Below are 25,957 nucleotides of genomic sequence, written 5' to 3'. Positions count from 1 at the left end.
CGCACTGCCCATCTCCTTTACTACGTTAAGTAGTTCGAGAAAGGGGGCACGTGTGCAAGACCGGTCACAGGTCTACTTGCCGAGGAGGATACCCTCCTGGTATACCTGTGAAAGAACCATCATCCCCCTTTCCGGTGGCTGAAGAAAAAGCTCGGCGGAGGCCACCGTAGCGCAGAGGTTAGCATGTCCGCCTATGACGCTGAAAGCCTGGTTTCGTATCCTGGCGAGACCATCAGAAAAAAATTTTCAGCGGTGGTTTTCCCCTCCCAATGCTGGCAACATTTGTGAGGTACAATGCCATGTAAAACTTCTCTCCAAAGAGGTGTCGCACTGCGGCACGCCGTTCGGACTCGGCTATAAAAAGCAGGCCCCTTATCATTGAGCTTAAAACTTGAATCGGACTGCACTCATTGATATGTGAGAAGTTTGCCCCTGTTCCTTAGTGGAATGTTCATGGGCAAAATTTGCATTTGCAATCCTATCCTCAAACATAATCTATCTCTCAGTGGATAACTGGCTTTCGGGATTGCTTCCGTCGAGGATAGCCACTTGTACCTCGGGCGCTGTGGCGGCAAATTTGTCGATTTATTGACCTACTTGCCTTCAGGCGGCTGCGCCTCGCCCGATCGCTGCCTCTTGCCGCCAGTATTCCCGTTTTGACTTCTTGAGCCCTTACTAGCCGCATTTTTGTCCGATTTGGCTGAAATTTTGGGTACGATGTTCTGCTATGGCTTTCAACAACTGCGCCTAGTACGGTTCAAATCGGTACACAACCTGATGGGATTTGGATATCTTAAGCCCTTACAAGCTGCAATTATTGTCCAATTTGGCTGAAATTGTGCACGAAATGTTCAGTTATGACTTCCAGCAACTGTGTCAAGTCCTGTTACCCATTTCTTTCATCTATTCTTCTTGTTCTCACAGGGGTAAGGAGAAAAATTCAGTGAAAAATTTTCCCATTCATAGAGTTTAATTGAATTTTTGTGCTTGGAGAAATTTTCAGTAAAATTGTGTTGCATTTTAATATTACCCACCTTAAGGTATTCTCATATTGCAACATATCGTTGGCACATTAGAGGCACAAAATGATAGCGATGATGATAAAAAGAGAAGATGATATTTGAGAATCTCTGGAACACAATAGGAGGAGCTGAAGATGCCGAGAATGCGATATGATATAAGCGACTCACACACACACACACAACAAATCTTAACTGAACTGCAGAAGGCAACATTTATACAGTTTGTGTATAGAAATAATGATGGATTTTACATACCGTTTTGTCTTTGAGCATGCCAACACGACAATTGAGCACTGCTTCCGTATAGAGATGGGCTGTTGTTATGCTATTGTCGCCCGAGGTTGTTGAGTTGAGTGGTTGCTCGAAAAATGGCCCCCAGTGTTGTTCGTGATGATGTCGGTTGCGAAAAACGCGTGGCCGCTCTGTTTCTGTGGAAAATGAAGACGTTGATGAGGCGCCAAGTCTAAAATTGCCACTACCACTGGTGGCCGCTGCGGCCACAGCAGGAACACCAACACTTCCCAACATATTGGCCATGGTATCACCAACACCACCAGCACCTCTGCCCCCACCAGTGAAGGCAGCATCTGGAAAAGTAAGAGAAACATTAATGGCATCAAACACAAAACCAACATCATAGCCACACTTAAACTAAACGAAACTTTGCCGAGTTAAACACCGCACCGAACTATGGTCAGCTGGAGTGAAGTATGCCAAATGCAATGTCATCGCCATAGCCAATGCGGGGCTTCAACACCACAAACACATCCGGGTAGAGAAATGCCCCCTGATATTATTTTAAATGTTTCATAAAAATGCTAATAGAAAGCCAAGTCATTAAAGCAAATATGTCTCAGTCCGATGATGTCGATGTTCTTCTGGTGACTGTGTTTCCGGTTTCCTTAGCCCACAGCTAAGAAAGTTGCAGTTGCTTCCGTTCTGGCCATTTCTGTGTTTTGCCTCAGGGGTGGATTATCCTCAAACACAGATTATGGTTGTAGGGTCATAGATTTGAATATGGACATTTTATATGCAAAAAAGGAGGGGAAAAAACACAACAAAAATGTGGATAAAAGCACATGCAGTGCCCCCAACCAAAGGTCTTAAGGGGATATAGATCAAAGCTTATATAAACTTTGGAAATAAGTTTAAAGCAATTGAATTGTAAGATTCCTAAAGGAGGTTAGAAGGGGATAGAATAGAAATTGATTTAAATGGCCAAACAAAGATGCCAACAGTTTTTAAAGACAAAAAGGATTTGAAGTCGGACTGATGTACTTTAACAAGATGTAAACTAAAAAAGTATACAGGTAGCTATTTTTCAAACAGTGTTAAAATCATTACTAACCCACCACAATAGGATGGGGGGTGTACTAATCTAGTCATTCCATTTGTAACACTTTGAAATATTGATAGTCTCCACATTCTGGGTCGATAGCACGGTTCGCTAAATGCTTAAAGATTATTTCATGCAAATGTTGACCGTGACTGCGCCTCCAATTTTGGCATATCTTTTCAACATTTCGGCCGGTATCTAACGAATAAATGCTTCAATGTTGTCTTCCAATGGGTCAATTGCAGCGGGTTTGTCTACATAGACATGAGCTTTAACATAGCCCCACTAAAGGCATTAAAACGCACGATCTAGGAGGCCAATTGACCGGTCCCGAACGTGAAATGAAATGTTCACCGAATGTGCTGTGTGGCATTTGTCACCGTCTTGCTGAAACCACATGTCATGCAAGTCAAAAATTGGATCTCTCGGTAGCGCTCACCATTAACAGTTACATTAGGTTAGGTTAGGTTGAAAAGAGGGTGTGGATATTAATCTGCCCCTTGCCCCTATGGACATACACTTTAGCCAATAATCGGCTTGTTGTGTGCCCTAAGTTCAAAAGATGTAATCTCGGAAAAGAAAATCTAAGGTAGGCATACTCAACACTGTAGGTGACTCAACACCGCCCAACAAACAGGGTGCCGGCAACGAGACAATCACGGCATCTCTCATTGGAAAGACTAGGAGAAGCCATGATCCTAATACTAAAATATCAGGCAGTGTAGTAGCGAGAGACCCAACACAGCCCAACAAACAGGAACCCGACGACGGAACCATCATCGTTTTCAAGATTCGGAATACTGGGATACTCAACACTGTAGGTGACTCAACACCGCCCAACAAAACAGGGGGCCGACAACGAGACAATCACGGCATCTCTCATTGGAAAGACCAGGAGAAGCAATGATCCTAAAACTAAAATGTCAGGAAGTGCTGTGGCGAAAGACCCAACACAGCCTAACAAACAGGAACCCGACGACGGACCCATCACCGACTTAAAGATTCGGAATACTGGGATAGGTAATGCAAAAATGCAAATTTTGCCCATGAACATTCCACTAATGAGTGCAGTCCGATTCAAGTTTAAGCTCAATGATAACGGGCCTCCTTTTTAAAGCCGAGTCCGAACGGCGTTCCACAGTGCGACACCTCTTTGGAGAGAAGTTTTACATGGCATAGTACCTTTCAAATGTTGCCAGCATTAGGAGGGGAAAACCACCGCTGAATATTTTTTTCTGATGGTCACGGCAGGATTTGAACCCAGGCGTTCAGCGTCATAGGCGGACATGCTAACCTCTGTGCTACGGTGGGATAGGTAAAGATCCTAATATTGAAACATTAGGCACCGCAGCTACAGGACACTCAATGCAACTCAACGAACAGGGAGCCGATGATGGTACCATCGCCCACTCCCAAGAAGCCCATTTACTTAAGATTTGGAAGGCTAAGATAGGCAAAGATCCTAGTATTGAAACACCAGGCACCGATGGAACCCGACGATGGAAGCATTACCGTCTTTATAAAAAGTTGGAAGACTAGACTAGGCAATGAACCTAAAACGATGACATCAGGCAGTGCAGTGACTGGAAAGCCAATGCAGTCTAAAGAACAGGGAGTAGATGATGACATCATCACCTACTCCCAAGAAGCCCATTTACTCATGATATGGAAGACTACGATATGCAAAGATTCTAATATGGGAACATCAGGCAATGCAGGGACAAGAAACTCAATATAGGCTAACGGACAGGGACCTGACGATGTAACTATTACTGACATTATCAAGATTCGGAAGACTAGGACAGGCAAAGACCTAATACTGAAACATCAGGCAGTGCAGTGACAGGAAAGTCAATGCAGTCTAAAGAACAGGGAGCAGACGATGAGATCATCATCTACTCCCAAGATGCCCATTTACTGGAGGACCAATGATTGAGGTAATCCAGATAAACCTCCACAGGAGCGAGACTGCTACACACGCTCTGTTGTAGTGAATCAGCAAGGGCAAGATTCATATTGCCTTAATTCAGGAGCCATGGACGACACGGAACAAAGTTTCTGGACTTAACCATATCAACTACCAATTATTCTATGCTAACACTGGTACTCGGCCGAGAATCTGCGTTATTTGTCATAAAAATTTGAATGTGGTGTAACAGGGAGACGGTGGAGCATACCTGGCATCACTTTATCTGCCAGTCGACTCTCCGACACCGCTACCCACGTCGAAGCTGCAACGGCTGGTGAGGAAAGCAAAACAGACAGGAAACGAGGTGCTAAAAGGGTGCGATGCGAACTCTCACCACATTTCGTGGGGTAGCACCAACACTAATAAGCGGGGCCAAGCCCTGGCAGAGTTCTTGAATACTAACGACCTAATAACACCTAATACTGGTAACACCGCTACCTTTGTTAATAGGATTAGGGAGGAAGTATTTGATGTGACGATATGTTCCGAAAATCTGGTCGATGAGGTTCAGGATTCAGGAGGGTCTCCATGGAACACTCTTTCTCTGACCATTGCTACATTAGGCTTAGAATAGCACAGCCGAATTCGATAAGCTTCCCGAATAAGTTGAAGACAAATAAATTGCAAATTGCAAATTTTGCCCATGAACATTCCACTAAGGAACCGGGGCAAACTTCTCACATATCAATGAGTGCAGTCCGATTCAAGTTTAAACTCAAGGATAAGGGCCTCCCTTTTATAGCCGAGTCCCAACGTCGTGCTCAGTGCGACACCTCTTTGGAGAGAAGTTTACATGGCATAGTACCTCACAAATGTTGCCAGCATTAGGAGGGGAAACCACCGCTGGTCTCGCCAGGATTCGAACCCAGGCTTTCAGCGTCATAGGCGGACATGCTAACCTCTGCGCTACAGTGGCCTCCCCTAAGTTAAAGACCAACTGGACAAAATTCGGAAGGCTACTCAGTAGAAGACTGGGGCAAGATAATTCAAATTGTCCAAGCATAGAAGAGATTGACAAAAATGTCAACAGGATTACGACTGCACTGGTGGGGTCCTTCGAAGATAGTTGTCCTCTTCGGGAAAGGAAATCAGCCCAAGAAAATCCCTCGATGACCGGGGAAATTCGCAAAATTGGGAAAGAGATCCGCAGACTTTTTGACAGAGCATGTCGTAAAAAAGCGGAAGTTTATTGGGATGTATATTACACACGGCGCAAGGAATATAAAAAGATTACCTGAGCGGCAGAACGTGCCTCCTGGAAGCTTTTCTGCGAACAGGTCAATAATTTGCAAGCGTTTTTCGTTTGTAAGACGATTCATTGTTAAATTATAGACCAAACTGAAGATGTTTGACACTGAAACAAAACATGAAGAGTGCGTGAGCTGTTTAAACCAGTGTTGCCAAAATGATAATAGCTAGAAAATCACCTGTAAGATTATTAGTTTCAGCGAACTCGGGCAACAAATCCGTTTTTTATACCCTCCACCATAGGATGGGGGTTTACTAATTTCATCATTCTGTTTGTAACACCTTGAGATATGCGTCTGAGACCCCATAACGTATGTATGTTCTTGATCGTCATGTCATTTTAGGTCGATCTAGCCATGTCCTTCCGCCTTTCCGTCCTTCCGTCTGTCTGTCTGTCGAAAGCACGCCAACTTTCGAATGAGTTAAGCTAGCCGAAATTTTGCACAAATACTTTTTATTAGTGTAGGTCAGTTGGGATTGTAAATGGGCCAAGTCGGTCCATGTTTTGATATAGCTGCCATATAAACCGATCTTGGGTCTTGACTTCTTGTGCGTCTAGAGGGCGCAATTCTCGTCCAATTTGACTGAAATTTTGCACGTAGTGTTTTGGTATCACTTCCAATAACAGCGTTAAGTATGATTCAATTCGGTTCATTATGTGGTATAGCAGTCATATAAACCGATCTTGGATCTTGATTTATTGAGCCAATAGGGCGTCCAATTCTCATCCGATTTGGCTGCTTCTTGTTATTTATGGGATTAAAACCCTAAATTGGAAGATCGGTCTATATGGCGGCTATATCGAAATATAGTCCGATCGGAGCCTTATGCTGGTCGGATGACGGGAGGCTTAATTCAAGTTATTGTGTTAAATTCCAGCGAAATCGGGAAATAAATGCAGCTTTCATGGGCTTGAGGCCCTTAATCGGCAGATCGGTTTATATGGCAGCTGTATCTAAATATAGTCTTATCTGAAGCATATTTGTGCCGGATGTCGGGAGGCTTTAAGCAACTCACCATTTAAAATTTTAGCGAAATCGGATAATAATTGAGGCTTTAATGGGCTTAAGACCCTCAATCGGCCGATCGGTCTATGTGGCAGCTATATATATATATATATTATCCGATCTGGACCATATTTAGGTGTGTGACAAAAGGCTTAAAACAAGTCATTGTTTCAAGTTTTAGCGATATCAGTTTATAATTGCAGCTCTTATGATCTCAAGACCCTTAATAAGCAGATCGCTCTATATGGCAGCTATATCTGATTATAGACCGATCTGAACCATATTTGATTCGGATATGGGAAGGCTTTAATCAACTCACTATTTCAAATTTCGGCGAAATTAGATAGTAATTGCGGCTTTTATTGTATTTACTTTAGAGCCGTAATCAGCAGATCGGTCCATATGACAGCTATATCTAAATATGGTCCGATCTGAACCATATTTGAGTCGGATGTTGGAAGGCTCAAAACAACTCACCGTTTCATAATTTCATGGAAATTAGATTATAAATGCGCCTGTTACAGGCTTTAGATCCAATACTGGCATATTCGGTTTGAATATCGGGGCACCTATGACAATTTCTTGTTTAAAATTTTCGCGAGATCGCGGAATCGGACAAAAAAATGCCGCTTTTGCGGGCTTAGGACCCTAAATAGCCCTATCGGTATATGGCAGCTATATCCAAATATGGTCCGATTTTGCCAATTAAAGATCTTTACCTGCGTACAGAAGAACTACGAGTCTGTGCAGATTTTCAACGCAATATCTGAATTTTTTAAGACTGTAGCGTGATTACAACTCACGGACACACTGGTGGACGGACGGACGGATAGACACATGGACGTCATTAAATCGTCTTAGAATTTTGCGACTATCAGAAATATATACACTTTGTAGGGTCGGAAATGGATATTTCGATGTGTTGCAAACGGAATGACTAAATGAATATACCTCCTTTTTTATGGTTGTGGGTATCAAATCAGTCAATAACCTGTTAGAGCTCCCATAAAAATCGATCTCCCAATGTTATATCTTGAGCCCCTGTAAGCCGAAATTGTCATTGTCGAGTTGGCTAAAACTTTGCACCCAGTGTTTTCTAATGACTTCAAACAACTGTGACAAGTGGGATTCCAATCGGCTTATAACCTGATATAGCTCCCATATAAACCAATATCCCGATTTGACATCTTGAGCTCCGGGAAGATGCAATTGTCTTCCGATGTGGCTGATATTTTGCAACGACTGTTTTGTTATGACTTTCAATAGCCGTATTACGTACAGTCTAAATCGTTTCATAACCTGATATAGACCCCCTGTAAACCGATCTTACGATTTGGCTTCTTGAGCCCCTGGGAGACGCAATTGTCTTCCGACTTGGCTCAAATTTCGTATGGAGTGTTTCTTTGTGACATCCAATCAAACGTGTAAACTACGATCCAAATCGGTCAATAATCTGATAAAGCTCCCATATAAAGCGATTTCCCTAGAAGCCGAAATTGTCATCTGAGTTGGCTTAAACTTTACACCGAGTGTTTTGTTAAGTCTTCCAACAACCGTGCCATGTATGGTCCAAACCAGATCATAACCTGATATAGCTCCCATATAAACCGATCTCCTAATTTGACATCTTGAGCTCCTGGAAGACGCATTTGTCTTCCGAATCGGCTCAAATTTCGCATGGAGTGCTTCATAATGACTTGCAAAAAATCGTGCCAAGTACGGTTCGAGTTGGCCTACAACCTGTTATAGCTCCCATATAAATCGATCTCTAGATTAGTCGTAGAACCCTAAGAATCTTCAGTTTGTACCTATTTGCCAGAAATTTGGTACATAAAATTCACATTTGTCTACAAATATATTGAATTATGAAAACTTTTAGCAGAATCCATGGTGATGGTTTTCCACGATTCTACTCGGCCAAACTTGGCACGTTTTTACTTGTTTTCTATGCGCTTATTGCTTCTTTTTTGTATTCATGAACTGACAAAAATGTTTATTATTACAATAGAAATGTTTTTCAGGAAGGCTAATCGGCTTTCCTTTCGTATGTTAAGTTAGCTGTTTCATTTGATGTTTGGCTGATTTCAATGTTAATCGAAAAGATAAATTTAGAGGCATGTAATGGGTTGCCCAAAAAGTAATTGCGGATTTTTCATATAGTCGGCGTTGACAAATTTTTCACAGCTTGTGACTTTGTAATTGAATTTATTCTTCTGTCAGTTATCAGCTGTTACTTTTAGCTTGCTTTAGAAAAAAAGTGTAAAAAAGGTATATTTGATTAGGGTATTAAGTTTTATTAAAAATGCATTTACTTTCTTTTGAAAAATCCGCAATTACTTTTTGGGCAACCCAATATATAACAGCTGAATGTATGACACATCTAATTATTCAATTCAATTACCGTGGATTGTATACGCAATTAAAATGCAATATGTTAATCATACCCTACATACGTAGCCAACACCGCTACAGTGATGAAGAGTACTAAAACTTACACTCAAAAGAGGAGTTTTGTTAAATTTTTTAAAGAACAGACTAAAATAGTGGCTTCTACAGCCCTAAGAGACCATATCGGATGAAAGATATATGTATATGGGAGCTATATCTAAATCTGAATGTCTGGGAAAAAAAAAAACAATTCATGCAAAACTTTGTAGAGATCGCACCAGAATGGTGGCTACTATGTCGGATGAAAGTTATATATGGGAGCTTTACCTAAATTCGATCCGATTTTTATACCCACCACCGAAGGATGGGGATGTATTCATTTTGTCATTCCGTTTACAACACATCGAAATATCCATTTCCGACCCTATAGGGTATATATATTCTTGATAGGCGTAAAAATCGAAGACGATCTAGACATGTCCGTCCGTCTGTCTGTTGAAATCACGCTACAGTCTTCAAGAATAGATATATTGAGCTGAAACTTTACACAGATTCTTCGTGCTTGGATTACCAGTTCGCCACAGTAGCAGCAGACCAAGGCTTCTGGCGGATATATATCCAACCTATATCGGACTATATCTTGATGTAGCCCCCATAGAGACCGATCTGCCGATTTAGGGTCTAAAGCTCATAAAAGCCACATTTATTATCCAATTTTTCTGAAATTTGGGACAGTTTTTTGCGTTAGGCTATTCGACATCCGTTAATTTGGCCTAGATCGGTTCAGATTTGGGTATAGCTGCCATATAGACCGATCCCCCGATTTAGGGTCTTGGGCCCATAAAAGCCACATTTATTATCCAATTTTAGTGAAATTTAGGACAGTGAGTTGCGTTAGGCCCTTCTTCATCATTCTTTAATTTGGTCCAGATCGGTTCAGATTTGGATATAGCTGCCATATGGACCGATCCTCTGATTAAGGGTCTAAGGCCCATAAAAGTCACATTTATTATCCGATTTTCCTGAAATTGGGGACAGTGAGTCGTGTTAGGCCCTTCGACACCGTTGTACAATTTAGCCCAGATCGGTCCAGATTTGGATATAGCTGCCTATAAATAAATCTCTCGATTTAAAGTTTTGAGCCATAAAAGGCGCATTTATTATCCGATTTTGCTGAAATGTGTGACAGTGGGTTAAGTTAAGCCCCTTGACATACTTCTGCAATATGGCACAGATTGGTCCAGGTTTGGATATAGCTGCCATATAGACCGATCTCTCGGTTTAAGGTTTTGGGCCCATAAAAGGCGCATTTATTATCTGATGTCGCCAATATTTTGGACATTGCGTTAAGTAAACCCCCTTGACATACTTCTTCAATTTGGCCCAGATCGGTTCAAATTTGGATATAGCTGCCATATAGACCGATCTCTCGATTTAAGGTCATAGGCCTATAAAAGGCGCATTTATTGTCCGATTTCGTCGAAATTTTTGACAGTGAATTGTGCTAGGCCCTTCGACATCCTTCTTCAATTTGGCCCAGATCGGTTCAGATTTGGATAAGGCTGCCATGTAGACCGATCTCTCGATTTAAGGTTTTTGGCCTATAAAAGGCTCATTTATTGTCCGATTTCGCCGAAATTTTGGGCAGTGAGTTGTGTTAAGCCCTTTGAAAACTTTCGGCAATTTGGCCCAGATCGGTAAAGATTTGGATATAGCTGCCATATATACCGATCTCTCGATTTAAGGTCTTAGGCCCATTAAAAGCGCATTTATTGTCCGATTTTGCTGAAATGTGTGACAGTGAGTTAAGTTAAGCCCCTTGACATACTTCTGCAATATGGCTCAGATCGGTAAAGATTTGGATATAGCTGCCATATAGACCGATCTCTCGGTTTAAGGTTTTGGGCCAATAAAAGACGCATTTATTATCCGATGTCGCCAATATTTGGGACACCGCGTTAAGTTAAGCCCCTTGACATACTTCTTCAATTTGGCCCAGATCGGTTCAGATTTGGATGTAGCTGCCATATAGACCGATCTCTCGATTTAAGGTCTTAGGCCCATAGAAGGCGCATTTATTGTCCGATGCCGCCGAAATTTGGGACAGTCACTCGTGTTCAGCCCTTCGACATCCTTCTTCAATTTCACTCAGATCGGACCAGATTTGGATATAGCTGCCATATAGACCGATCTCTCAATTTAATGCTTTGGGCCCATAAAAGACGCATTTATTATCCGATGTCGCCAATATTTGGGACACCGCGCTAAGTTAAACCCCTTGACATACTTCTTCAATTTTGTCCAGATAGGTTCAGGTTTGGATATAGCTGCCATATAGACCGATCTCTCGATTTAAGGTCTTAAGCCCATAAAAGGCGCATTTATTGTCCGATGTCGCCGAAAGTTGGGACAGCGACTTGTGTTAGACCCTTCGACATCCTTCTTCAATTTCACTCAGATCGGACCAGATTTGGATATAGCTGCAATATAGACCTATCTCTCAATTTAATGCTTTGGGCCTATAAAAGGCGCACTTTTTGTCCGATTTCGCCGAAATTTGGGACAGAGAGTTAAGTCAAGCCCCTCGAGATATTTCTGCAATTTGGTCTAGATCGATCAAGATTTGTATATAGCTGCCATTTAGACCGATATCTCGATTTAAAGTCTTGGCCCCAAGAAAGGCAGTTTCCCCACTGGGAGGCTTTTTAAACTGATATGAAGGGCATCTTCTGGGGTATCACAATGTCTAACAAAGTCTGATTGCAGACTGCCACTAAAAACTAGACTATCCTAACCTTATCCCTGGTAGTTTGGGCTACGACGGAAGTTCTGAGATGTCTAATATGTTAAGTGTCTCTGAATCAAATTTCTTATCGAAGCCCTTTTCGATCAACAGTTAGTTACACCATTTTGCTTTTTGTCAATGGCATGTGATTAAAATTATCTTTCAAAAGCAATTTTCAGTAATCGCCCATGCATGGTCTTAAATTTTCGTTTCATTTCTGTGAAAAATTAACTATTTATTAAATTTTGCGTGACATGGTAGTTAACATTTACCCAGAACACATGGCAAGTACCTGTTAACGAAAATAATTTTAATGAATTCCGCCCATAAAACTTTCCTATTACTTGTAATTATTTATAAGCGACATTGGTAAGTGGGTGTCTTGTGCTTCCAGTATATATGGCAGTTGATGTCTAGTTGGGCGGACGGTTTCTGGCTGCTATGCAGATGACAAGTAAATGTTAGGGAAATAGTTGTTAAATCCCAAAACCAGTTCGCACTATAAAAGTTAATGGCTCGTTCAACGGCAATAATGGTGCTGCTTATTAACTGTTTCACAAAGAGGTGTCCATGGATGGGGTAGGGCTTGGGGGTTCGGGGGTTTTGGTTAGAGAGCATGAATTTAGGAATTCCTCTATTCCCAAACTTTTCTAGCTCAAGATGGATAAATTAATTTGTCCTTTATTACAATGAAGAAGGTGAACAATATGATGTAACGATAAGGCTCCTTTGGGAGTTAAAGCTAAATAAGTTCGAGCATTTGAACTACCCTCGCAAATGTTTGGTTTGATAGAATTGCAAAAGGGATCTCTAAAGGATTTGCCAGTTAAATAGAAAATTGACCTTTTCCTTTCTTTGGGAGAGAACAAAAGAGAGGAAAAATAATTATTTTTTGGGGTTTTTTCTATTGTTCTACTTCTACGAAATTACTTTGCTATCTAGGTGAGTTGTTATAATTGCTTTGTTATGGGGGGTGCAGAAATTATTTTATTTATTAATTTTTCCTTTGAAATAATTTTGTGCTGTTCGCTGATAAGGTTATAGGGACATAATCAGAGCAAAGAACAAGAAATAACCAACTACGTCCTCTTAAGATTTCCCACGATTTTCTTATAAGTTCATAGCTTACATAGGCTAGTCAAAGATTTGATAAAACGAATAGAGAAAGTCTTTACAAAAGATTAAATACATCATACAAAAGGTCACTGGTTTTCAAGAATTTGGTGATAAACTTAAACTCGTTATGGTTACGAAAAGTAAGAATTGAAAAACAAGTAAAAGCTTGCTAAGTTCGGCTGGGCCGAATCTTATATACCCTCCACCATGGATCGCATTTGTCGAGTTCTTTTCCCTGCATCTCTTCTTAGGCAAAACAAGTAAAAGCGTGCTAAGTTCGGCCGGGCCGAATCTTATATACCCTCCACCATGGGTCGCATTTGTCGAGTTCTTTTCCCGGCATCTCTTCTTAGGCAAAACAAGTAAAAGCGTGCTAAGTTCGGCTGGGCCGAATCTTATATACCCTCCACCATGGATCGCATTTGTCGAGTTTTTTTCCCGGCATCTCTTCTTAAGCAAAACAAGTAAAATCGTGCTAAGTTCGGCCGGGCCGAATCTTATATACCCTCCACCATGGGTCGCATTTGTCGAGTTCTTTTCCCGGCATCTCTTCTTAGGCAAAAAAAGGATATAAGAAAAGATTTGCTCTGCGATTAGAGCGATATTAAGATATGGTCCGGTTTGGACCACAATTACATTATATTTATGTTGGAGACCTGTGTAAAATGTTAGCCAATTCAAATAAGAATTGCGCTCTTTGTGGGCTCAAGAAGTAAAATAGAGAGATCGATTTATATGGGAGCTGTATCGGGCCATAGACCGATTCAGACCATAATAAACACGTATGTTAATGGTCATGAGAGAATCCGTCGTACAAAATTTCAGGCAAATCGGATAATAATTGCGACCTCTGGACGCTCAAGAAGTCAAGATCCCAGATCGGTTTATATGGCAGCTATATCAGGTTATGGACCGATTTGAATCATACTTGGCACAGTTGTTGGATATCATAACAAAACACGTCGTGCAAAATTTCATTCCAATCGGATAAGAATTGCGCACTCTAGAGGCTCTAGAGGCTCAAGAAGTCAAGATCCCAGATCGGTTTATATGACAGCTATATGAAGTTATAACCCGATTTGAACTATACTTGGCACAGTTGTTGGATATCAGTTAGAAACACGTCGTGCAAAATTTCATTCCAATCGGTTAAGAATTGCGCACTCTAGAGGCTCAAGAAGTCAAGACTAAAAATCGGTTTATATGACAGCTATATCAAGTTATGGACCGATTTGAACCATACTTGGCACAGCTGTTGGATATCATAATATAACACGTCGTGCAAAATTTCATTTCAATCGGTTAAGAATTGCGCACTCTAGAGGGTCAAGAAGTCAAGACCCAAGATCGGTTTATATGGCAGCTATATCAAAACATGAACCGATATAGCACATTTACAATACCAACCGACCTACACTAATAAGAAGTATTCGTGCAAAATTTCAAGCTTTACTCCTTCGGAAGTTATCATGCTTTCGACAGACAGACGGTCATGGCTATATCGACTTTAAATGACATGACAATCAAGAATAAATATATTGTATGGGGTCTCAGACGAATATTTCGAGTAGTTACATACAGAATGCCGAAATTAGTATACTATTTGTGTTTGTTTGTATGTTTGTGTGTTCCTTATAGACTCAGAAACATCTCAACCGATTTTCTTGAAATTTTCACAGATGGCGCATAATGATCCCGTGGTGAATATAAGGTACTATATTTTTTATAACTGAAGGGGAGGGCGGACCCTCGCCCTTACTCTAATTCAGAAATTCCAGATTTCGGAGATGGGTGGTGCGAAATTTTGTGCGCTCTCTCATAGTACCCTCAAAATAAAAATTTGGTATCCAAATTTCGGATGGGATACCTAGGGGGGCTGCCCCACCCTAAAACCCACCAAATATATATTTAGACTAATCATGACAATATGGGACTCAAATGAAAGGTATTTAGGATAAGAAAACGTATCTGATATCCAATTGTCGGACCAAGTGTTGGGGGGACCACCCCAACCCCCAAAACACCCCTAAAGCAGACATATTTACCGACCATGCCATTATGGGATTCAAATGAAAGGCATTTGCTAGTAGAAAACGAGTTTAATATCCAAATGTGGGACCACATGTCTAGGGGTCCACGCCTTCCGCAAAACACCCCACCCCCCCAACAGGACCTATATATTGACCATAGGAATATGGGGCTTAAATAAAAGGTATTCGAGTGTAGAATTCGAATCTGATATCCAAATATGGGACCAAATGTTTGGGGCCACCTCTCTCCAAAACCATCCCCCAAAGGGGACAAATTTACGACCTTAGCAATATGGGGCTTAAATGAAAGGTCTTTGGGAGTAAAGCACAAATCTGATATCAATATTCGGGAAAAGTGTCTATGGGGCCACCCCACAACACCACCTAAAAAGGAAGTTTTTGCTGACTATTGCAACATGAGGCTCAAATACGAGTGTTTTTAGAGTAGAACACGAATTCGATGTATATTTTCAAGGCCAACTCACTGAGTGGCCGCCCATCCCCCAAAACATCCCACCAAGCCGGTCATGTTTGCCGACTATGGGAATATGGGGGTCAATTAAAGGGTTTTTAAGAGAGTAGACCACGTATCTGATATTGAAATTAGGGACCAACTGTCTAAGCGACGTCCCACCACCATAACAACCAAATAGGACGAATTGCTCACCAAGACAATTTGGGTCTTAAAGAGAGGGGAACTAAATATTCTTAGTTTTTAGGGCCAATACCCCAAACCGGATATATTTGCTGACTTTTGTATTGCAAAAGGAGTTAAAATGAGATTAGAAAACAAATTTGATATCTAATTTTGAGGGCAATGGCAAGATGGGGTTCAAATATGAGAATAGTTCAAGTTGCTGATATATTTTCCGGGCTTAGTGTTTGGGGCACCACCCCACTCCCCAAAACACCCCTTAATCGGTCATATTTACCGACCATGTCAATGTGGGGCTTAAATGAAAGGTATTGGGGGCTCGAGCAAGAATTGATACCCATTTTTCGGCACCAATTTTCTGGGGGTCTACCCCTTTCCCAAAATACCCCACAAACATCAACTTTTTACTGACCATTTCCAAATGGGGCTCAAATAAAGGTTTTTTGGCAGTAGAATACGAATTTGATATCCAAATGTAGGACCATGCATTTAGGGCATCACCCCTTCCCCAGAACACCCCCAAAGGGTAAAAATTTTTCAACCATGCAAATATGGGGCTCAAATGAAAGATATTTGAGATTAGAAAACAAATTTGATAACCTATTTTGGGGCCATGTGTTTGGGGGACGCCTCATTGTGTAAACTCCTCTTAAGCCAATGGCAATATGGGGTTTAAATAAATGGTATTTGAAAGAAGAGCAAGGTGCTGACATTTTTGCAGGACCAAGTGTCTGGGGGACCACCTCACCCCCGAAAATACCCCTAAATCAGATATCATGAGAGTAGCGGGCTGAAATAAAGTATTTTAAGAATGGGGTACACCTTACATCCAAACTTAATTTGGTAGACCAATAACAATCATATGGGATTTAGACTGTTAGTCAAGCGATTTGCTATTTTCGTAGCATGGTATTTCACTAAAAGCTATTGAATTGTCGAAAATGAATATTCCAAGGAAAATTTTGTTCCATATAAAGTAAAAGAAGGCGCAGCGGAGCGGCCCAGGGTCAGCTAGTCTTTATATACATGTCACTGGATTGGAATACGTTATTCCCCCACTGAGGTAAGTGATTTTGGATAAGTCGTTCAGAATGTCATTTCGGGTTTTCACGTTCTCTATGCGTCGTTCAGAGTTCAGAGTATCAGCGACCCTATTGAATAAAACTTTAGTATCGTTCAGGGTTTTTCATCTTCTCTAGGTGTTGCCGGCTACATCGTTGATTGATAAGAGTTTAGTTTGCCCCTAATATGTAACGATAAGAATTATAGTTAGAGAAAACTGATACTTAACATAAATTAAACCTCTTCCACCATCCCTTAGGATTAAAACTACTAACTTTTAACTTTAATTTTTTTTTTCATGTATCAATGGGTATGGGTTCTGTTGGCCACTATTTCAATTAGCTAAGTTTCCCCTTCAATGTTATGCTCGATCGGACGAATGAATCGCATTTAAACCGGAAACTCCAACACAAACCATCATTACACCCATGCACGCTCAAACCAATGACGCCTCACCAGTTGGCTGCCATGTGGCCTGCATCATTGGTTTTGGCTGCACAACCACTAACTGACCAGAAAGGAGCATTGATTTTGAGAAATGTCAAAATGCCACTTGGCTACTAAGCCGTATGCCTGCAGCTAGCTGCTCTGTCAACATGGACAGTCAATACAATGGCCAGCTAATTATTGGCAAATTTAATTAAGAGCCTTGGACCACATTGATGATCGGTTGTCCTGTAGCCCCACAACTGATGGAAAATCTAATTTGGCTGTATTCATAAAAGCCGGCATTTGTCTCAAAAGCAAAATTGCATTGGTTTTCAAGTGCTATGACAGCACTTGAAGAAATGAACGAAAGCAGCAAGGACCTTCCTACCTTGATGACGACTATCTTGCTTTCTAAGGATAAGAGAGGCCATAACAGAAGAAAGTAAATAGAGGAAGAAAAAAAAAATAACAAAAAGCAATTTTATACTTGATTTCTTTCAACAACAGCACTAAGGAAAAGAAAGAAAATAAGTGATTGAAAATTTCGAAAATAGGTGAGTGCGGTTTGTTCGAATGTTCAGCAAGCGTAAATAAGCCAACAAACCAAGGAGCAAAAATGTCAAACGACAAAATGCAAAAAAAAAGAAAAATAAATCGAAAGGATTTTTCTTGCTAAATCGATTTACCAACAAACCAGGTGGAGGACACATAAAATAGGTAATACATTTCTCAATGGGAAGGAAATTTAAATTCTCCTCTAAAAAATATTGAAAGCTACTTAAAGGATTTAAGAAGGAAAAATAGGAAACCCCTTCAAAATGACACATTACCAATTAGTTAAGGATATTTGATATTTGATTTTTCAATTGTCATTTCAAATTAAAATGGGATTTTGCATTAATTGGAAGTAATAAAAATATAATTGCAAGGCTTGTGGCCACCTTTTTCGGGTTGTTTTTGAAATAAAGCAGGGAAAAGTATTTTGTGATTATTTTTCAGGCTTTCCTTTTTATAGGTTACAAGTAAGAGCGTGCTAAGTTCGGTCGGGCCGAATCTTATATACCCTCCACCATGGATCGCATTTGTCGAGTTCTATGAGCGGTATCTCTTTTTAGACAAACATAGAATATTGAATAAGAACTGTTATGCTATTGGAGCTATATATCAAGTTATAGTCCGATTCGGACCATAAATGAATGCTGAACATTGCAGAAGTCATTGTAGAAATTCATTCGGATGAGAATTGCGTCTTTTAGGGGCTCAAGGGGCAAAATCGGGAGATCGGTTTATATGGGAGCTGTATCAAGCCATTGATTGATTCAGACCATATTAGACGCGTATGTTGAAGGTCATGAGAGAAACCGTTGTACAAAATTTCAGCCAAGTCGGTTGAGAATTGCGCCCTCTAGAGCCTCAAGAAGTTAAGATCCAAGATCGGTTTATATGGCAGCTATATCAGGTTTTATACCGATTTATGCCATACTTAGCACAGTTCTTGAAAGTCATAACAAAACATCTCATGCAAAATTTCAGCAATATCGGTTAATAATCGCGCCCTCTAGAGGTCCAAGAAGTCTAGTTCCAAGATCTGTTTATATGGCAGCTAAATCAGGTTATGTACCGATTTGCGCCGTATTTAGCACAATTGTTGGAAGTCATAATAAAACAACTCATGCAAAAGTTCAGCCAAATAGGATGTGAATTGCGCCCTCTAGAGGCTTAAGATTGCAAGATCCCAGATCGGTTTATATGGCAGCTATATCAGGTTCTATACCGATTTACGCCACACTCAGTACAGATATTGGAAGTCATAACAAAACACTTCATGCAAAATTGCAGCCAAATCGGATGAGAATTGCGCCCTCTAGAGGCTTAAGATTTCAAGATCCCAGATCGGTTTATATGGCAGCTATATCAGGTTCAATACCGATTTACGCCATACTTAGCACGGTTATTGAAAGTCATAACAAATCACTTCATGCAAAATTTCAGCCAAATCGGTTAAGAATTACGCCCTCTAGAGGCTCAAGAAGTCTAGGTTCCAGATCCGTTTATATGAAAGCTATATCAGGTTATACACCAAGTTTCACCATACTGAACACAGTTGTTGGAAGTGATACCAAAACACTACGTGCAAAATTTTACTTAAATCGGACGAGAATTGCGCCCTCTAGAGGCTCAAGAAGTCTAGGTTCCAGATCCGTTTATATGGCAGCTAAATCAGGTTATGGACCGATTTGAACCATAATCGTGCAAAATTTCAGTTAAATCGAACGAGAATTGCGCCCTCTAGAGGCTCAAGAAGTCAAGACCCAAGATCGGTTTATATGGCAGCTATATCAAACCATGGACCGATTTGAACCATACTTAGCACAGTTGTTGGAAGTGATAACAAAACACAGAGGGCACAATTTCAGTCAAATCGGACGAGAATTGCGCCCTCTAAAGGTTCAAGAAGTCAAGATCCCAGATCGGTTTATATGGCAGCTATATCAGGTTCTACACCGATTTACGCCATACTTAGCTCAGATATTGGAAGTCATAACAAAACACCTCGTGCAAAATTTCAGCCAGATCGAACGAGAATTGCGCCCTCTAGAGGCTCAAGAAGTCAAGACCCAAGATCGGTTTATATGGCAGCTATATCAAACCATGGACTGATTTGAACCATTCTTAGCACATATATTAAAAGTCATAACAAAACGCCTCGTGCAAAATTTCAGTTAAATCGAACGAGAATTGCGCCCTCTAGAGGCTCAAGAAGTCAAGACCCAAGATCGGTTTATATGGCAGCTGTATCAGGTTATGGACCGATTAAAACCATACTTGGCACAGTTTTGGGTATCATAACAAAACACGTCGTGCAAAATTCCATTCCCATCGGATAAGAATTGCGCCCTCTAGAGGCTCAAGAAGTCAAGACCCAAGATCGGTTTATATGGCAGCTATATCAGGTTATAGACCGATTTGAACCATACTTGCCACAGTTGTTGGACATAATAACAAAACACGTCGTGCAAAATTTTATTTCAATCGGATAAGAATTGCGCCCTCTAGAGGCTCAAGAAGTCAAGACCCAAGATCGGTTTATATGGCAGCTATATCAGGTTATAGACCGATTTGAACCATACTTGGCACAGTTATTGGACATAATAACAAAACACGTCGTGTAAAATTTCATTCTGATCGGATAAGAATTGCGCACGCTAGAGGCTCAAGAAGTCAAGACCCAAGATCTGTTTATATGGCAGCTATATCAAAACATGGACCGATATGGGCCATTTACAATAGTGTGTCCCATGGCTTTAATATAAGGGAGAAAGTGGCACAGGGCACGCCGCAGGGGGGCATTTCAGCGCCACTCCTATGGGTGACCGCCATAAATGACCTATTACGGATGCTGACTGAGGAGAGATTCGAACCCATCTGCTACGCAGACGATGTTATAATACTTCTAAGTGGAAGGATCCGAACGAGCTATGCAGGAAGGTCGAAAGGGTCTTGCATATGGCATATGACTGGGCTAGACCCAGAGGTCTCAACGGTAACCCTGAGAAGACTGAAATATGCCTGTTCACGGGGAAGACGAAGGTGGGCCAATTAAACGCTCCACGTTTCCTCAATAGGATGATTTCGATAACTGACAAGGTCAAATACTTAGGTGTGATCTTATACGGGAAACTGAATTGGAAGTGTCGCATTCAGGGACATACTGAGAAGGCTCACAGATGTTGGACACTATGTAGACGGGCCGTAGGCTCGAAATGGAGCCTGAATCCTAGGATAGTCAACTGGCTGACAGGAGCGTGATAAGACCAATACTTACTTACGCCTCAGTAGTTTGGTGCACTGCTATGGAGAAAAAGTGCAATATAAGGACCATACGACAGGTTCAGAGAACACGTTGTCTGCGGCTATGAAACTTATGGCGATGGGCGAATGGATTGAGGATAGGAGCAGCTCATACCATCGCGGTATAATCGAGGCGACGATAGGAAACCTGGAAGGAAGGGAAGAAGTTTCCGATCGGATACCTGAGATGAACCTTGAAGTCGGGTGCGAGGCACTGTTGCCATTGCCATAGTCTTGGATTGACGAAACCCTAGTATTGCCATCTGGAAGATTATGTTACACGGATGGATAAAAGCTAGAGGACAGAGTGGGCCTGAGAGTCTACATTGAGAACCCAGGGACTGAGATCTGTTTTAGATTGCCTGACCATAATATGGTCCTGCAGGCGGAGAATTGGGCGATCATGGAATGCGTGAGGTGGTGTGGTGCTAACGCAAAGACCTCGGGTGTGAACATCTTTACAAACAGTAAAATTGCCAAAAGGGCATAAGGGCAATAACAATCAGGACGGCAAGATCACGAGCAGTCTTGTAGTGTAAGAAGGAGATTAACGCCTTCTCTGAGGATGGCAAAATCCTCATCGTTTTGGTGCCGGGCCATAGCGCAGTAAGGGGAAATCAAAGGGCAGGTGATTTGGCAGTGACTGCCGTCAATAAACTTGGATAACCCGAAGCCTTTCGGGACGACGCAGTCCCAGTTAAGGGAGTGGGCGGCGAATACGCACGCAACATTGTGCAACAGTGAAACGTTCGGTAGGACGGCGAAAATCCTATGGGGGGGATCCAGATCGTGAGAAGACGAGGCTATTGCTGAAAGGAAGTAAGAAAGAGGTCAGAATAGCTATTGGTATCATAAAATGACACATAGGACTGAGGGCTCACTTATGTAAAGTCGGTACGGCAAGTGATAGCATGTGTAGGGCATGCGGGAAAGATGATGAGACGTTGGAGCATTTCCTTTGTTATTGCCCGGCTTTCGCGTCCAACAGATAACGGTACACAGGTGGAGACACAATATCAGTCATGAACCAACTTAGAGGAGTGGTATAAAGGATTTTGTAAGTAGCACGGAATTCCTAACTTAAAATTTTCTTTTAAGAGGGAGCACAACAAGCCGATTACTGGCTTAGGTGTATGTCCATAGTGGTATGGGGCGGATTAATGACTGCACCCACTTCTCAACCTAACCTAACCATGTCGAAATCTAATCAGACTTTAATTATACCCTACACCACTACTTTGGCACAGGGCATTATAACTTAGTGAATTAGTTTTTAACACCCAAAAGGAAGAAAGATAGACCCAATGATAAGTATACCGACCGACTCAGAATCACTTTCTGATTCGATTTAGCTTTATCGGTCTGTCTGTCTGTCCGTCTGTCCATGTTAATTTGTGTACAAACACAGGTCGCAGTTTTCATCCGATTGTCTTCAAATTTGGTACGGACATGTTTTTCGTTCTGGATATATTAAGCCTATTGAAATTGGAAAAAATTGGTTCAGATTTGGATATAGGTCCGATATATATGTTTGTCCGATTTGCAGTAATACTGCAACAAAATGGTCATTTGTTATCCATTTATCTCGAAATTTGGCAGAAAGGATTTTCTTATGACCCTCGACATTACTAGTGAATTTCATGAAAATCGGTTCAGATTTGGATATAGCTCCCACATATATTAGTTCGTCCGATTTGCAGTAATAATGCTATAAAATGTCCAATTGTTTCCCGATTCTCTCGAAATTTGGCAGGAAGGATTTTCTTATGACCCTCAACATTACTGGTGAAAATTGGTTCAGATTTCGATATGGCTCATATATATATATATTGGGTTGCCCAAAAAGTAATTGCGGATTTTTTAAAAGAAAGTAAATGCATTTTTAATAAAACTTAGAATGAACTTTAGTCAAATATACTTTTTTTACACTTTTTTTCTAAAGCAAGCTAAAAGTAACAGCTGATAACTGACAGAAGAAATAATGCAATTACAGAGTCACAAGCTGTGAAAAAATTCGTCAACGCCGACTATATGAAAAATTCGCAATTACTTTTTGGGCAACCAATATATATTGCCCGATTTTCACTCCCAGAACCACTGCAAGCTCATTTATTGACCAATCTTCCCAACATTTTGTACAACGCTTTCCTAGACGACTTGTTCATAAGCAGGTTAAGTTCGAAGATGGGCTATATCGGACTATATCTTGATATAGCCCCCATATAGACCGATCCGCCGATTTAGGGTCTTAGGCCCATAAAAGCCACATTTATTATCCGATTTCGCTGAAATTCAGGACAGTGAATTGTCTTAGGCCCATCGACATCCTTCATCAATTTGGCTCAGATCGGTCCAGATTTGGATACAGCTGCCATATAGACCGATTCTCCGATTTAGGGTCTAAGGCCCATAAAAGCAACATTTATTATCCGGTTTCGCTGAAATTTAGGACAGTGAGTTGTGTTAGGCCCTTCGACATTTTCCGTCAATATGGCTGAGATCGGTCCAGATTTGGATATAGCTGCCATATAGACCGATCCTCCGGTTAAGGGTTTTAGGCCCACAAAAGCCACATTTATTATCCGATTTTGATGAAATTCGGGACAGTGAATTACGTTAGGCCTATCGACATCCTTCGTTAATTTGGCTCAGATCGGTCCAGATTTGGATATAGCTGCCATATAGATCGATCCTCCGATTTATGGTGTAAGGCCCATAAAAGCCACATTCATTATCCGATTTTGCTGAAATTTGGGACAGGGAGTTGTGTTAGGCCCTTTGACATATTTCTTCAATTTGGTCCAGATCGGTTCAAATTTGGATATAGCTGCCATATAGACCGATTTCTTGATTTATGGTTTTGGGCCCATAAAATGCTAATTTATTGCCCGATGTCCCCGAAATTTGGAACAGTGAGTTAAGTTAAGCCCCTTGACATACTTCTGCAATATCGCACAGATCGGTCCAGATTTGGATATAGCTGCCATATAGACCGATCTCTGGATTTAAGGTTTAGGGCCCATAAAAGAGGCATTTATTTTCCGATTTCGCCGAAATTTGGGACAGTGCTTAGTGTTAGGCTCTTCGACATGTTTATGCAACTTGGCCCAAATTGGTCCAGATTTGGATATAGCTGCCATGTAGACCGATATCTCGATTTAAAGTCTTGGCCCCATAAAGGGCGCATTTATAATCCGATTTCACTGAAATTTGACACAGTGACTTATGTTTGGCTTTTCGACATCCGTGTCGTATATAGTTCAGATCGGTATAAGGTATATGAGTATAAGTTATGAAATTTTCACCGAATTTTGATGAAAGGTGGTTTACATATATACCAGAGGTGGTGGGTATCCAAAGTTCGGCCCGGCCGAACTTATCCTCTAGGATAAGATCCTATCCTAGAGACCTATTACGGTGGAATATATTCAGAAGTCAGAGAATGTATGGGCAATGACTAGTGAGGAAACACTAGAAACACACATTTCCCGGGAAACTTGCCAGCGGACAATATGATGCCAGAAGAAGTTGTCAGTACTATGCATTCGTAGGACGTTTTTGGAGAAACAGTTTCTGGGTCGAGAAAAACTCTGCATGTACCGGTTTGTGCGTTGGGGATGTAAGAAGAGAGCTCCATCCGCCGAGTTTGAATACTGCTCGTATTTCGAGTTTGAGGTCGTGAATTTTATTCCGAAAAGATGTTTTCGTCTTTCGCTATTGTGGCATCGCGGTAGACTACAAGATGTCAAGATAAGGTTAGGTTAGGTCGGAAATGCCTACTGTGAACATACCAATAACCCAGTACTTGGCTTGTTGTGCGCTCTAAATGCCCAAAGGTTGCGGACCATGCTATTCTCAGTCTCAAGACTGTTCGTGACCTTTTCATTCTCACACACACCGTAATCGCGACCGTATCTCCGTCTGCAGGACTGTACTATGATCAGGCATTTGAAAACAGATCTCAGTCCCTGCGTTCTCAATGTAGTTTGACAAATATACCAGTGTGAACTTGGTTACACTTCGTGTCAGCTACCCTATCAGTTAAAAATTCTAAAACTATTTGTTACAATAAAAAAAAATTCAATTGATTGGTATTTGCACAATCAATTTCCGGATCGACACGAACTCATCTAAAGGATGTTGGTCATCCGTAAAAGAATTTTTGAATGTCACAAATTGGGAAACACATCAAAATAGTTTTGAATGTAAGAAGATGAGTGGGTTTTTAAGCACATTGCCCTGTATTTTTTCTGTAGCCATAATTTTGATGATGGCAGCCAGAGAGGTGGATACAACGTCAGCAATAAATAAATCAAATTTTTGTTTACAATCAGGTGTTGGCAGATGGCTCGACTGCCAAATGTCATCTCATTTAAGATTTACTTATCTCAGCGCATTTGTAGCATTTGTCGCTTCATATCAACTACAAAGTAGGACGGTCTATTAACAATTGTGTGTGTGTGTGTGTGTTTGTATGCCTGACTACAAACAAGGACATCATAACATGACAATCAAGACTGCTTTATAAGCCGGACACCTTTGTTTGCTAGTTTGGAGGCTCATTCTTTTTTATGATTATGATGATCTCCTAAAGCCAGTGAGTAGATGGATAAAAATGAACATCTGCTTCATGGAATAAAATATGCTAAATAGACCATTTGTTATGAACTCTCGTGCCAGCGCACATAAACGAAGCAGCTACCATAGAGACCAAATTGTGCTTGAGTTACCTTTTTCGTAATTCATTTAGCTCAAGAATTAAAGTATGAACTACTCTATACATAACCATTTAAAGATGTCTATGCTACATAAATTGGTTGATGAAACAGCAAATTGTGTTGCATGAAAGAGCTCTTAAGGTTTCGAAACAACCAACAGCTGGTAGGAGATAGGAGAAAGCTTTTCCTAGTCTGACTATCAAAGACAAGTCCTAATGGTGTTTAATGCAGGCACCTGCCGCGTAGGCCTAATCCTCGGGTGAATGGGGAAAAGCTTTTCCTAGTCTGACTATCAAAGACAAGTCCTAATGGTGTTTAATGCAGGCACCTGCCGCGTTGG

At 41.1% G+C, this 25,957-nt stretch overlaps 1 protein-coding gene across 1 annotated transcript in view; it reads right to left on the bottom strand.

Annotated features, from left to right (window-relative positions):
- Positions 1-1,210: 1,210 nt before the first annotated feature.
- Positions 1,211-25,957, bottom strand: part of LOC131996903 (uncharacterized) — a 31,141-nt gene continuing 6,394 nt past the window's right edge. The window contains exons 2-3 of the mRNA XM_059367099.1: positions 1,278-1,609; positions 1,211-1,219 (exon numbers count right to left, since the gene is read on the bottom strand). Coding sequence (XP_059223082.1) covers positions 1,211-1,219; positions 1,278-1,609 — 341 coding nt within the window. The remainder of the gene's footprint in view (positions 1,220-1,277; positions 1,610-25,957) is intronic.

Source organism: Stomoxys calcitrans, chromosome 4 (genome assembly GCF_963082655.1).
Source record: "Stomoxys calcitrans chromosome 4, idStoCalc2.1, whole genome shotgun sequence".
Lineage (NCBI taxonomy): Eukaryota > Metazoa > Arthropoda > Insecta > Diptera > Muscidae > Stomoxys > Stomoxys calcitrans.
Note: the sequence above shows the minus strand (reverse complement) of the source record. Positions and strands in the feature narration are given on the sequence as shown.